The sequence below is a fragment of the Nilaparvata lugens genome, chromosome 12 (assembly GCF_014356525.2).
Source record: "Nilaparvata lugens isolate BPH chromosome 12, ASM1435652v1, whole genome shotgun sequence".
NCBI classification, from domain to species: Eukaryota; Metazoa; Arthropoda; class Insecta; order Hemiptera; family Delphacidae; genus Nilaparvata; species Nilaparvata lugens.
Genome location: NC_052515.1, coordinates 7,356,631 through 7,372,358, shown reverse-complemented (window position 1 = coordinate 7,372,358; position 15,728 = coordinate 7,356,631). Strand labels below are relative to the sequence as shown.

The following is a 15,728-nucleotide window of genomic DNA, read 5'->3' as shown; positions in this document are numbered from 1 at the left end:
GTTTATACAATATTATCCAAGTTCTGCCTCACCTAAAATTCTTCACGCTACTTCTCAATATTATTCTCAGTAACACATTCTCCACATTGAAATGAGTTCACAAACTTGTAAGTTCTGAAAATGTTTTATTTCGACAAATAATTTCAGATATCTCCATTCACACACAATACAATCGGAATACATAGTGTTTGTAATACACAGCACACAGCATTATTCTTCAAGATTCTATGAATTCCATACAAAGGCTGAAAACTGATTAATGTAGTAGAAACCTATATCATAAAATGACAATATTTGAGTACGGTATGATAATAAATGCATTTTTTAAATCAAACACGAAAATTACTACACTCAATTTTTTATTATAAGTTAAGTAAATTTGAAAACAATCGCATATAATTTTTATTGTAAGTTGTGAGGATAAGGAATCTGAGTGAATAGATTTTAAAAAAACTTGTATTGACATTCGAAATTGAAGAGACAGTGTTTGAACTATGCTTTATTAGCTTTCCAAGTAAGAGTTTTTGAAATAATAATTTATTTATGATGATATTTTTTCAGAAACCTAAAGGCATGTCATAGAGCCCACAATATGTTTGAAGTCATATTTTCGATGAGAATTAGATCTAAAATGAAGATGCAATTCATCTCTTGCATCATCATAACTCTTTTACTGGTGAGTATTCAGTGGATTATCTTATTATCCAATTCTAGGAACAATAAGGAAAACTCTTAGAAAAATCTTGTGGATGACTATTGGAGAGGAACACCTTGCCTCTCTGAAGTGCGTCAGTTTTGTGAGCAATTTTGAGTTTTGGATGAGACAGAAAATTATTCTGAATGAATGAAATTTCCATTGTTATGTTTTTATTTACACTACTTGGGTATTTCTAGGCCTATCAAGGAAGATCAGTTCAGTACAGTTGAAGTACAGTTCTTAAGTAGAAGTGTAGTGGGCAATTATGTAATAATGAATTATCATGTACTCAATGCACTTGAAAAAGTGATGATAATTCTATTCTATAATAATATTATCCATCTATCATGTGTGTATTATAGATAACACATTACCGTTGGCTCTCTTTCTTCCTCTTCATTTTCTCTCAAGCTCTTCGTTCTCTCTTCTTTTTGTTTGATAATAACTAGGTATCGATATTGATTTTTGCATAATCTATAAATTCTTGAGGATGAACTTAATTTCAATGACGTCTATAACTGCAATAGTTAATCCCCTAAGATTCATAACAAGTAGTTTTATCAATCTCCATAGGCTACTTATTGAATAGAGTAGACCATAAAAGTCTTTCTCACTCTTCTTATCACATTTACCAATATTTTGCTACATTCCTTTATGAAATAGAACTTTTTTGTACAATAAGGAGGACGCTAATCACAGTGTATCTTGCTATCCCTAACTAAATCTCCAAACTTGAGGTCATCAACCGGGAATTGAAGACTGAATAAATTCCATCATCCATAGGAATGTTTCATTTTCTAATATAGAATTCAATCTTTAATAAGAAAGATGAAAGTAGAAAAAAATAAATAGAAATACTAAGCTTATTCCTTCTATTATGTGATTTGAGTCTAGTGTATTCTTATGGACTATAAAACACATGAACACTCTTAACACATGAAGTTAGGTATTATGGAATAAATCATCAGATACACTGCAATATTATAAAATATTGATCTGTAGATGGAATTTTTCAAATTTGTAAAAATGTGAGACTTGTAAAACTTAAAAGTAGCTAAAATAGCATACGGTACTCAAACTTGATTGTTTTTAATAATAAGCTATATTAAAAGATAAATCTTGTGAGAATTTTGAAGTATCAAGTTAGCTCTTTCAAGGTTTAAAACTCGGCTAATATTCTCGTTGAAACTATTTATCAAGATTTACTATTTCTTTGAAATGTTACGTATCAAGATTATAATGTCACATAATGTGATCAAATATCTGCTACCCTCCCAATTAGTTTATAAAATAATATGCAAAATTCAGTAACTATTTAAACACCTCACCTACCCTGAATCTACCGCTTTTTCAAACTACCCGCTCATTTACAAACATCTGTTCCATTCCATGGAACCGTTTCTTTTTTCCATTACAATCCAGTTTCCAGTCAATTTTTGCTTTGATTTGAATTTTGAATTGAATTTAGGTTATGTTTCACGTAACGGCTAACCTCCAAATCCAAAAGCAACTCCAAACATATATTATCAAACATTTCCAAGTTATTTATGCTATACACATTTGTTAATTTTATTCATTTTGAACACTTCAAATGCAAATTAAACTACTTCGCTGCTATGTTTCACTTTGACTTGAACCTGAAGAGTTATTTTTGGATCAACATTGGTTGGGAGCTAGGGTAAGAAGAACGCAATTTTTTGTGTAAATTAACCAATACATAAGTAGATTAGCTTAGAAATGCAGTTAATGAATATTATTTCTGTTTGTATAATAAATATGGGTTTAATTCTCGCTAGGAGATATTTTTTATATTTGAGCGCTTATAAATTTTTTGCATTGTTTATTGGTTAACTGTACCACTAATGTTATCTATGAGAAGTGCTAACAGTATTCATGGTGAGCCTTAATATTCTATAGCTTAAAATAATTGACAGTAATCCAAGAAGATTGTAATTTTGAAATATTTTATTATAGCTTTAGTATAGCTATTCTCTTGCTGAAGTCACTTGGCTTTCTGATAACCTAGCATGTTGATTAGAATTCTTTTTCACAAATTATGATTAAACCTTTAATCTTTCATTTCTACAAAATTTCTACGTTGTCCTAAAATGGTGAAACCTCTTCCTATAACAGTTATGCTGTTGTTATAATATTTTTTAACATGACAGTACCTTAAGAATATTAGGCCTACTTATGTCATCAATAGAGTTTAGCGTTTTACCATCGTTATAAATAATCATATTGGCTAACATATTTGTTACAATTGTTGAAATATTACTATAATCTTCAAATCTTTATTCGTAGGACCATTAGCCAGCCAGATGCGCTGTGTAGGTCATCACGTCAATATACATATTTCACACAAAAGTTTTTGACAACATTGTCACGTCAAAAAATAGAACATAATGGCATAGATGGCTAAACACGGTGATGGTCTTTAATTTAGATTTAACTAAATATGTTTTCAGATTGATTTCTACATAGATTGCAGGTTTGATGCCTAGTGAGATCGGACTCCCCAATATATCAACTATAGACTCCTGAAAAAATTCACTCCAGGAGTAGTATGGTCTGGCACGCAGCTAGGACTTGAGTCTGCTCTTAAACTCACTGTCACTCAAATGACGCACAGATGGTGGCAGCATGTTGAACATTTCAATAGCGATATTAGGATATCAGTTCTGAGCCTTACTCAGCCTACATCGACCTCGAGAGCCATGTTACCATGTAGCCTAAATGGTTTATTGACCAAAGCGAAGCTGAGGTCTTAGTTTCGGCTCGATCAGCTTTTGTCCGTTTGTTTGTTTGTACCGCAGTTACAGTCGCAGTTATTGTCCGATTTGGATGAAATTTGGTATACAAGTTCTTTGAAACAAGGCGCAGAAACCTATGTATAACGATTTTTGATAAGACCTCCGGTTTTTTCGTTATTTGAAAAACCGCAGACAAGAAGGTTACTTTGTTCGTATCTAGCGCCGCTATTTTGCAAGATACAGCCATTTTTATTTTTTCAAAATGAAAGATCATTGTATTTACATTATGTTGAGAGTAAATCTTGCCCAAAATAAATATAAGTAAAAAAATTGGCTCTCATTTTCTATAATAGAACTCGTGCCGCTCTAAGATGTGCTGTATTTATTAATTTATTGTAGAAAACGTCTCACTTGACTGCACAATTTTTCCCTTTTTCAACACGAAATTTCCCTGTTCCATAGACGAGTAGTTTCTGGAAAACTACTAGTAGTTCTGCGAACAGTAGACCTCGCTCATGAATACAACTTTCAAATTAATAAGAAGTTACTTCATCGAAAGACATTTATAAGTCCGGTGTCCCTGGAAAAATTTTCCGGTGTCACTAGCATTTTCAATGGAAAAATAATATATGACATTGCTAAATCTTCACAATATACTGTACTTTCATAATGGCCCTTCTCATTAATTTGAAAGTTGTATTCATGAGCGAGGTCTACTGTTCGCAGAACTACTAGTATAATAGACTACCATACTACTGTTGTATCTGTGTACTGCTGTTTATCAGTTATCATTAGGTTCACGGCACCTGCTATAGCCTATTTATTAAAGTATTGTATATTTACATATCTCACAAATGTCATAATAGTATGTCATTATTCACTGTCAATATTTCTATATTATTTTCAGACAACAATTGTACAAGTACAAGGAACAAAAATCTATGAAGCTAATACATGTACTCCTGTTTGTTGGACTGATTTTATACAACGAAATGATGCCCCCCTGATGCTTCAAGAGGTAGGCTATTATTTCAATCCACTTTCTCAGATGATGATTGAAATATATATTCAGGACATACATTAATCACCAATTATCACTGATGTAGCAAGCTATACTGTATGTATTCTTCTTTTTTATGATTATTGATAGCCTATATACTTGGACATACATTGCTTCTTCAAGGCTGTGCAAAGCCCGAAAATAAACTTTTCCTCCACCTAATGTCTAAAGTACTTACTTTACTCCCTGAAACATAATACTAAAGTGTCACTTTTTCGCTCTCGGTAGTAAAAAACAGAAAAACTCCCTTGGGAGGAAAAATGACTCCATTTAAATAAAATGGAGGAAAAATGTTGTGTATAACACGAGTGAAAAATGTTTTTTCTCCCTCAAGAAAATTGTTGCCCTCGGCTTCGCCTCGGGCTTCAAACTTTTCCCTCAGGGAGAAAAAACAGCACTTTTCACTCTAGATATACAAATAACTATTCTACTCGTGATATTTTTCAATTTTTTTTGATTTGTATATCATCAAGCTATAAAAATGAAAAAGTTTTTCAGGAAAACATTTTTTTCCGATCATCACTTTTTGAGATATGAGCGACTGAAGTTTAAATTTTTGGGACAGAACATTTTAAATTCGGTAAGAGATAAATCCATGAGATTCAGAGGATAGATTCTTCATGGTATTGTTGATCTAGTAAAAAAAAATTCTGAAAATATAAATTTTTGGAAATGTTATTCAATTTACCAAAAATAACTCAACTAAAAGTTATTTTTAGTGAATTGAAGAACTATCTCAAAAATTGATATTTACAGAACATTTTTGCTTTACTAGATCAACAATACCATGAAGAATATTTCCTCTAAATCTCATGGATTTATCTCTCACCGAGTTTAAAAATGTTCTGTTCCAAAAATTTAAACTTTAGGCGTATTTAAACATATCTCAAAAAGTAATGATCAGAAAAAAAAATTCCTGAGAAAACTTTTTCATTTTAATAGCTTGATGATATACAAATAAAAAAAAATTGAAAAATATTGTAACGTGTAAAAAGTTTATTTTTAGCCTTTGCACAGACTTAATCACCAACTATCACTTATATAGCAAGTTTTCCTTCTATTGCAATTGAAGTTACTAATTTCATTTCATTTTTCAATCCTTTGTTTTTTTCTTATATTTATTTGCTTGTTTCTTTCCCATCTTAGTTCATTGTTCCCAAATAGGTTTCTTAGTGTGGATGTTTTTATTAGTGTTATTTTCATTCATTTTTACATGAAAGATATTCAAATAAATAGGCAATAACACCATGAAAACAATGGTAACTAAGAATTTGTTATATTTTCAGATGATTCAAACAATTTCAACCTACGGACCCGAGTCACCGCAAATGGCGATGCTCCTACAAACATTAATCACTGAAACTGAAACTATACGAAATGAACCTAATGTGAGTCTTTTATTCTATTTATTAATCTTTTTTATCAATAATAAAAATTATTAATCTTTATCAATATAAATCTTTTTTAACAAATACAATATTCAAAAAGTAAAAATCAGGTAGTCACTTGTCACTTCCAACTTGCTCTATCTCTAGATTTGGTCTCTTGTAAACTGTCAAAATTCAAATCCCAAATACTTGTTTCTATGTTAAGTGCAAAGTGAAATTCAAAGTAGTGAAAAGTGATTCCACCTCAAGAAGACATCACAAGTGCAATCATTTTTTATTATGCACTGATACATTATTATGTACACATCTTATATGCACCGATCTGTTATTTTCTTGATACAAGACTAGTATTACTATATATATATATAGATAGATAGATATGATTAAAATAAACCTTTGAATTATGTTATCTGATATATTACCAATAATTATCATTCCTAATATACACCATGTCCCACGAAAAGGTTTACACGTTACATTTTATATCAAGTGCCCATTCATGCACCGAACTTTTAAAAATTATACACAGTTTACAAAGTAGATAGGTTCTAAAAATATTCTGGGAAAATTTCAACTCCCTAACCTACGTAGAAACAAAATGGCGGCATATTGAAAAACGATACTTTGAAAGGGTGTCTTTTGTTTTCATGAAAATGTTTATTGTTGCACTCTTAAGTCCAAAATTATTCAAATTGGAGCCCATCCACAGCAACACACTGATAACAGCACTTAAGAAATGATTCGTAAGCTCTTACAAAGAGACTTTGCGGTATCCGGAGAAGTTCCTCTTCTATTGATCGTTTCAGTTCCTCATCATTATTGAAGCTAAGTAGCCTACCTCATAAAAAGAATCACAAACATTTAAATCTGGGCAATCTAAAAAATCACTTCCACAACCAATCCAACGGTCATTAATTTCGTCATTTAGTAATTGATTGACATGATTTGCGGAATGAGGAGGAGCAACATCTTGTTGGAAGATTTCTTGATCCATTTCTGGTACCATCAAATGAGGCAAGACTACCGCAACGTAGTCAACAATTCAGATAATAACTCATGAAAGTAGTTTTTGTAGGAAGCAAATTAGTAAAATTTTCAATATGTCATCATTTTGTTTCTTTGAAGGTTGAGGAGCTGAAATTCTCTTAGAATATTTTTAGAACCTACTTTGTAAACTGTGTAAAATTAAAAAAAAAAACGGTGCATGAATGGGCACGTAATATAAAATTAAACGTGTAAACCTCTTCGTGGGACACGGTGTATTTTGCTAGAATGTTTGTTTAAGGCGGAACTCCTTAACAGATAAACATATAGTTGAAGGTTGAACCTATAGAACCTTAAACTCAAGTTTCAAGATCTCGAGATGCAACTTAGAGCCTTGAACCTTAGTCTTTTAGCCTGCGACTGACGATGATGTTGAGCATTCATAACATGGATCTGTATTTATAAAACAATTCAAGTAGAGTGAAAGACATCAATTATTCGGTTCTATTTCATTATGATAGATTCTTCAATATCTTATTACTGTGATAAAATTATTCCTTCAATTTTTCAGGTAGTTATGGATACAGAAGTGGTTGAGATTGTTGAAACAGTCGAAGAAATTGTTCCTTTGCCTGTACTGGGAAATGAGAATGTAATAGAAACTACTACAGTCGTCATCACGGATAGAGCACCTCTACTAGAACCTGTAATTATTATATTTTATGATTCATATTAATTTCTGCCGAGGTTGATGTTAATACTTGATTAGTAACTTTCATGTAATAACTAATTTTATTAAAAATGTACAAGGAATTTTCCCAGATTTTTCAAGATTCGTGGCAATTTATTCAGCTCTGATCTTGAATCTAGGACAGAAATGAACTCATATTTCTTTTCGTTTTTCCTCCCTGACTGTGTTATTTGAAATAACGTAGGCTATCATAAGTTATAACCAGGTCCACGTTATAATGGCAGTATTTGATCAACAATAGTATAGTTATCCTTGTCTATCATTGGACAAGGCAGATAACGCTATTCTTCCTCAGCTCTGCAACGTTGCCAGATAATTTTTTAACAATGTAGAATTATAATTAATCAACAAAATAATTTATTTATATTAGAAAAATATTAGAAAGCATAATCTCAACTATGAAAATCTATTATTTAATCATTAAAAGTATATTTTTTTTAGAAATAAAATATAATTGATCATTTTTAACAAGAATGAACAGTATATCACATTAGATATACTAGTATCACCTATCCTCTATATAGAAGGCAGTGGTAAGGTAAAGTATTGGCAACGCTGTTCTCCTATGATCATCCACTGCCATTATAACGTGGAACTCACCATAGGGATTCAAATTTACAATTCTTGAGTTGCAACTCCTTTAACTTTGGGGTGGGAATTAGAATTGCTTGATGACACAAAAAAGGTAAGCAATTTCCTGTGATTTGTTGCCTGTAGGTCTGTGTTCAGTCTCATACCTCGATTGGTTTGGAAAATATTGTGCTGTTTTAATGCATTTTGGATATTCGGTACCTATTTAAGTTGTATAATTTGTATTGATTGGTTTGAATAATATTGAGCTGTTCTAATGCTGTCTGGTGTCTGGACAACCGGTATATATGTTGTATAATCATTTATGTTCATATTATTGTAAATTTGAAACTTTTTTTAGATAATTTTCCAACCACCGCCCTTGAACCCCGAATTAATTGAAGCAGCACCAGTATACATTGAAGAATTGATCACCAATCAAGAATTGGAGTGCGATATACCACCAGCACAATTGAACGATTTTTTGAGCAAGGTCAGTAAGATCTTGCCAGTTTTTCTCAACAATCAGTTGGAAATTATTTACGCCTGCTTACAAGCAAAATGCACTAAGTCAAAAAATGGACAAAATGAGATTTTTGCACTAAGTGGTACATTTTTCGATGCTCTTTCGACTGGTGAAAAGCACTAAGCTCTGATGTTGATATTCCCATAGATACAGCTGATTCAAAAAAGCATCAACACAGGTTGTGTTGTTTTATTTCAAGAGAAAAGCACTAAGAGGACTTAGTTATTTCATTCAAACTTACCGCACATTCTTGATCAAGAGAAACGCATTAAGTCGACTCGGTGTGTTTCACCAGTAACACAGATCTTATCATATAACACAGATAATTAGAGTAAACATGCAAACTTTCAAAATCGTTTTTCTCAAAACTATAATTTTTGACTTAATGCCTTCTGCTTGTAAACTGACGCTTTTAGTTTTAAAAATATTTCAGTTTTTAAAATCGGCAATCCTATGTTAAATATTTCATGATATTCAAGCCCTTCACATGGAAATTCATTTTGATTCATTGTTGAAGGAATGACTTTTTGTGGCTTCAGTATTCTCAGTAGATTATTTACAAATTGATTGAATGTTAGTCTTGTTATCTAGTCTTGTGTTGCCACAAAACCTCCCTGTCTAGTCTGTGAGCCACTTACCTCCGTAAACATAGCCATAGTGCATTCTGGTGACATCAACACAGGTAGGGTATCTACACCAATAAAATTGTGTTATTTATTTAACGTATGGCAGATACTCAACACATATAAAGCTCATGAGTCTCAAATGTCTGCACATACACTATATTTTTTCAATTTCTTCAATATGTTCTGCACTTTTTGGTCAGGAGAACATAAGTTTGTCTGACCGCCATTATATGCTAGTCCAATCAGCGTTACCCAATGTGTACCATGGAGGCAAAGTGTGTTGATTTCAGCTGATATATATCAGCTAGTGTTTTTACTGGTGTAGGAGCACCTGTGCTGACTACCATCAACCTCCTGTCATGCACTATGGCTTTGTTTACGGAGGTAGTGAGTCTAGTCATATTATAACACTTCCTTGGGGTCAAAACTTAGTGGAGCGATGAAGCTAGAAGGTAGCTGGGAGTTTTGAAAGTAATGCATGTAAGTTATATGAGTGAAAACTGCATACAACCACTCTATTGTACTGCTAGCTGTTTGGTCAGCATAGTTGTGATTATCTAGTAGAGTGCCAGTTAGTTAGGTCTAAATCAAACTTCGAGTAAGACGGACAGACTCGTCTGAGTGCAAATCAGAGTTATCATTGTAATTAATGTGTTTTGTAATAAATAAAATGTTTTTTCAAAAAGTAAATAGTTTATATTCAAATCATAATTTTTATCTAAATCAGTCAGTACATAGTGGTGGGGCAAAGGCAGGGTAGATTAGATTAGATTTCTTTATTTATGTATGTTTCAATATTTACTGGCTTATACACTAATTTACATTGAATGACGGTAAAGCTAATTATTCAACGAATTTTACAAAGTATAAAAAATTAATCAATGAGAATGAAGATTAAATGCAATTAGAATAACGATAATATAAAATTTTAATGTAACTTCATAAATCGGCGGTGTTTCAATAAATAATTGTCGATTCTCTAAGAAGGATATAAAATAATATCCTTCTCATTAACACACGACCGGGGTAGAAGCTAGAAGTAAGCGAAGAAACTCAAATACATGAATTATCCCAAAAATATCAGTAACCTTTTATTGTATTTTTTCTTTAGAGCTATTTTTAATATGAGTAAAAGTTTAAATCTCAGTACCCTTTTAAATTATTCTGTCACAACATGCTTCGGGAATCAATCAAGTCTTGAAAATGGCATGAATGTCCGAAACATGTTGTGACAGAATAATTTGAAAGGGTACTGAGATTTATATTTTTATTCACTCAGTAACCTTCTTTGATCCCCTCTACCTTTGCCACTTATTTTGTTTTGACATTATTTAAGACGGTGTTTCAGTTTCTTGTTTGCATCTTACTTCTGTTCCGATTTTTTTGTGTCCATAACAGAGAATTTCCAAACATGAATATAGCGATGACAATGTCAGAAAACCAGTTCCAATAAAATAATACATTTTACAAAGAGCATTGGAGGTAAAACTGCTCATAACTCTGATTGCTTTCCTTTGAAGTCCAAAAACTTTTTTAACTTCAACACTATCCACCCAAAGTAGTGAAAATACTTGAGGACTGAAAATTATGTGAATTGAAGATATTTCGGACCATGTGTAATCTAAATTTGGGAGAAGAATAGCACAAGGTTACCTTATTTTCCCTCTCCTTATCATTTTTATGACGCACTTATCGTATAAATGAATAAAGAATAAATAAAGCGTTATCCCTGTATGTTTCTATGAAACAAAACCTGTTTTATTTATTATATTTCTTACAGGTTTTTACACTATCAGACACCACATTCTTCGAAATTCCATTGACCGGCTCTTCATTCATGTCTCTTTCTTCATCTTCGTCCTCAGAAGAGGAGCTGATAACAGAGATGGTTGTCAACAGAAAGCAAACTACGATTACGAAGAACAGAATTGTTCTGAAGAAGAAAATACTGAGATACCTGAAGCAAGTTATTGAACAGGTAGGAGAAAATATTCGTCAGTATCAAAAAACCTTTTTATAGTTATTTGTGCAACTAGTGCACAAAGTGACAGTTTGCTGCACCGAAAGAAACGTTTACGCCCGAGCCGTAGGCGAGGGCGGAATGGTTTCTTGAGTGCAGCAGAGGAACTTTGCGCACGTATTTCACATTAAGTTTTTCCTACAGTTACCATTGAATATGAAAAGTGGGTAATTATGGGTAACATTGCCTGAAATGCATCAAATGTTTTTCTGTGTAATTTTATTATTGATAAAAACCTTAATTTATTGTCAAATTGAATAAAAATGTTGTCCTTTGTTATAATATATAATAGTAATAATTAGCGCGTTGTGCTTCGTTGCACATCTGCTCACTATAGCAGCCCAGTCACTGTTACCAACTTCATTTTGATTTTGCTGCACTGTTGCTCCATATAACCTACTAAGTATTTTGCGTTGCCATGTTGCAAATCTGGAGTGCAGAAAAGTTTTTCCCGCACTAGAGCGGAAAAGTGATTCTTTGCGTTCTGTAATCAGTGCAGGAATGGTCACTTTTCAAGGAAACTGTAGGAAAATATTATTTTCTATATTATAAGTGATAGCCTAATTGATAGTGCCAATAAGACTCTTCATGGCGTTGTCTGACAAATTCTTTTTTCATTCGAAATCTTTTCTTGTTTTTTAAATATTCTATTTTCGTGTTATATTGTTCCAGAAAGCTCTTCCTACAGAAATGATGGATAAACTAGTCGATTATATTGATTACTTGAGTCAAGATGTAAGTATATACATTTGATTCATTTCATGTAGGCTCAAACTCTCTCATATATTTTTATAATTGTTTTTTCTCTGCACGCAATCATTTTTTTAACCATCCTACTTTGATGTTCTTGATTTTTCAAGATTTTGTGACCCTGAAGTTCTGACTCAAAGAATTTACAAATAAAAAATCTCAGATCCTGGAAAATTCTCAGTTATTGAGTCATATTCCGTTGTATAGTTGATCTTTATCAATTGTAAACTCTTGAAAACTCACAAACGATATGATTTACAGAACATAATGAGTTTGCCGTGCTACCAATTTTTCCTTAAATCGGTTGGAATAGCATTTAACACCTATTAACCTAAGGATAGTTGTCGGCTCCAATGAAATAGATTCTTGATAAATTATGAATGGATCTATCGCCTATGAATGAGAAATCCAGTTTTCAGAGCAAATGAACTTATAATCTTCAGATGAATTTATACAAATACACAAAGAACTATATCTTATAAGCCTAATCATTTAGAGTAACTACGAACTAAAATACTTATCTAGTTTACAGTTGAAAAACAGTGGCTATTGGCTTGAATACACAAATAGCAATATACGAACAAAATAGAACACTATAAATTGTTTAAAACTCAATTTAAAACATTAATAAACGAAAATGATTCAGAGCAAAATTTTACAACAACACACGTAGCCAGCCATTTTTCTAGAGAGAAAGAACAGGCCAAAATACAAGTCAGAACAGAGACACCTCCAACGTTACAGACACGTCACCAACAAAATTATAACTTACAAGTTTAGAATTCACACCCTACATCTGTTCTCAATAAAACTTTATTTTGAAACTGTTATTTTAAACTTTCATATATATTCTCTATTTAAATAGCTTTTATTGGATATTTGAAATAATTATTATACAGTAATAATAACCTCTCATTTGTTAATAATCATTATAAATATAAGTTGAAGGGTTTAGTTAAATATATTGAGTAAATATAAAGAGCATTAAATTATGAGTCTTATCGAATAGCCCAAGAAAATACTGTGTACTATTAAGAATAATAATGATGATGCAATATAATTTGTATTTACGTATACTGTAATAATTATTACAGTATTTATTGTTGAAAAAATCCCAATAATTTTCTCCAGTTGCAGGTTATTGATCAAAAAGATGAAATTATTGAAACCATTTACGAGCAGGTAAGTGAATCTTAAGTGTCTCAATTTTTGAAAATTAATAAATTAAAATAGAAATGAAATTTCTGGTAGGGAACTAGGGTAGTCGACTTCTCATATTTTAATGATTTTTTTCGAAAAAAGTGATGCATTTAAGAATATGCGTGAATGCATAGAATCTTGTATTTAGTAGACTTTGGCCCGGTTGCACAAAAGCCTTTTAAATTCTAACTGTAAATAATGCTACGAGAACCAATCAGAAAAGCCTTCTTTTGAAAGGCTCCTTCTCTGATTGGTTCTCATTGTTTAATCATCATTAAAATTAAATATGCTTTTGTGCAACTAGGCCTTTGTCAGTGAAGCTCAATTTTATAAAATTATTCTTTTCCAAAATTGCTAGATTTTACAATATTAGTGATACTCTACTAAAACAATCTCACTAAATAATTATTTTATTATTATTAAACGAAAATCCCAATTAAATGCTGTAAATCACCCCGAAGACCTTTGCTACAGCAAATATGGACAACAGGGTTAACAGCTTCATGGAAATTCGGTGAGCGCTACTATACAAAAATTATTTGTCAGCCCGGGAATGACAAATGATTTTTGAATAGTTACGCTCATCGAATTTCCATTTAGCTGTTTACCCTGTTGTGAATATTTGCAGTAGTAGAAGTTTCTGTGATGATTTACAGCATTTAATTTGAATTTTCGTTCAATAATAATTATAAATTTATTAGCATTTGAGTAAATGCAATATCTCAGTAATTTCCATCTGTAGAAAGAATAATTTTTTATAACGAATAAGTTTGGTTGTTTTTGTTCAAATACTTATTCATGTTGCAGGACATATCACAAATAGTAATCCAAGAACCAGTCGTGGATCCCTCTTACCTCGATATGCATTTCACAGAGGTATCAGTACAGAACTATGTCACTGGACTTCTATCCAATCCAAATTTGGTCTCAGACTTACCACAAGATGAGCTCGCTTTCATTATGAATCAGGTTAGTCTTATTCAAATATTATTTTATTCATTAATTCATTAACTGAGTCTCATAAAATACAATATAATTGGGAGAGTACTTAAATAGAGTAATTTGGAGAGCCCAAAACTATCTATCCCAAATTTTTATAGATAAAAGGTTCCAAAACAATATAGGCCTACTCTTATAGATATTCTATTATAATGCCCATCTCTCATCCAATGTTATTCTATCTCGTATCTCATTTATCAAAGAATATTTGATATTGATAAATTGATGAAACATTTATCAATTCGGTATTGATTTCTATTCGTGTTTTGAAAAACAGAAACAAATATCAATTCAATCAAAAAACAATTGAGTAAACCAAAATAATTGAAATTATACGCCAATTATAATGATCAAGATTATTTTATTAAGATAATGAATATGAATGATAAATGATCAAATATATTACGTGTCTCATTTTTCCAAGTCCTGTAAATTAATTGAAAATATATTTGTTTTTTCAGTATATATCTCGTGATTTTCATCTTGTACTTTATAATCCCTAATAATATTTCCATCAAATTGTTAATTCATATTCAATCAACACGATTTGAGTTGAACTTTGTCAATATTGAAATCACAAATTAACTCCTTACAAGTCTGTTAAATTAAAAATAATACAATGAGTACCTAATTAATTATATCAGTTATTGAATTGAAAAAACTCAGCATATATTTCTGTCGTGTAATCAGTTGAAGAATTGTCCTTCAATTGATTACAGTAGATTCTTTCAGTTGATCTGTCGTTCAATTGAATAATTTAAACCAAATTTTTAAAATATCCCCAAATATATAAACGAAATTGAGAGTGAATAATCTCTAACACTAGTCGTGACTTTGAAAAGTCGAAGAAGGATTAGACCTAGATTAAAGCTAAAACCCTCCAAGTAGTCCATACTGAAATACATCAAGTATATTAGAACCTATCAGCTCCAATTAAGAATAATCTGCTTGAAATTTGAATTGAATATAAATTTTTTATCGTCCATAGGTTTTTTTCATATAATATGGTTTGAAAACTTCTTGAGCATTGTTGCTTTCATTTTAATATTTCAAGTCTATTATTATATAGTTGATCATTATCTAATATTTTGTTGATCAATCTGTGATGAAATGATACAAAATTGACGGATTCAAATTAATCACATTTTTCGTCTGAACTCTTTTCAATTTCAGGTTCTATCAGGATCCGATACAGCATTTCTAGATACATTACCACTGGTTGATACTGTAACATATGAGACTGAAGTTACGGACATTGAAAGTTTTATTCCAGAAGAGGAAATAATTGTTGAAACTGAAGAAATCGACATAACTGTGACAAGGCCTGTTGTGGTTGATTATTTGCAGCAAATTATCAACAAAGTAAGTTTGAACAAAAAATTTAATCAATTCATTCGATTGTCA

General features: G+C 31.3%; 1 protein-coding gene across 1 annotated transcript in view; it reads left to right on the top strand.

Annotated features, from left to right (window-relative positions):
• The window catches only part of LOC111049637, a 52,767-nt gene that overhangs the window by 763 nt on the left and 36,276 nt on the right, over positions 1-15,728 (top strand). Inside the window, exons 2-10 of the mRNA XM_039438837.1 lie at positions 562-676; positions 4,358-4,468; positions 5,797-5,898; positions 7,454-7,588; positions 8,565-8,696; positions 11,136-11,333; positions 12,048-12,110; positions 13,263-13,307; positions 14,133-14,294. Coding sequence (XP_039294771.1) covers positions 562-676; positions 4,358-4,468; positions 5,797-5,898; positions 7,454-7,588; positions 8,565-8,696; positions 11,136-11,333; positions 12,048-12,110; positions 13,263-13,307; positions 14,133-14,294 — 1,063 coding nt within the window. The remainder of the gene's footprint in view (positions 1-561; positions 677-4,357; positions 4,469-5,796; positions 5,899-7,453; positions 7,589-8,564; positions 8,697-11,135; positions 11,334-12,047; positions 12,111-13,262; positions 13,308-14,132; positions 14,295-15,728) is intronic.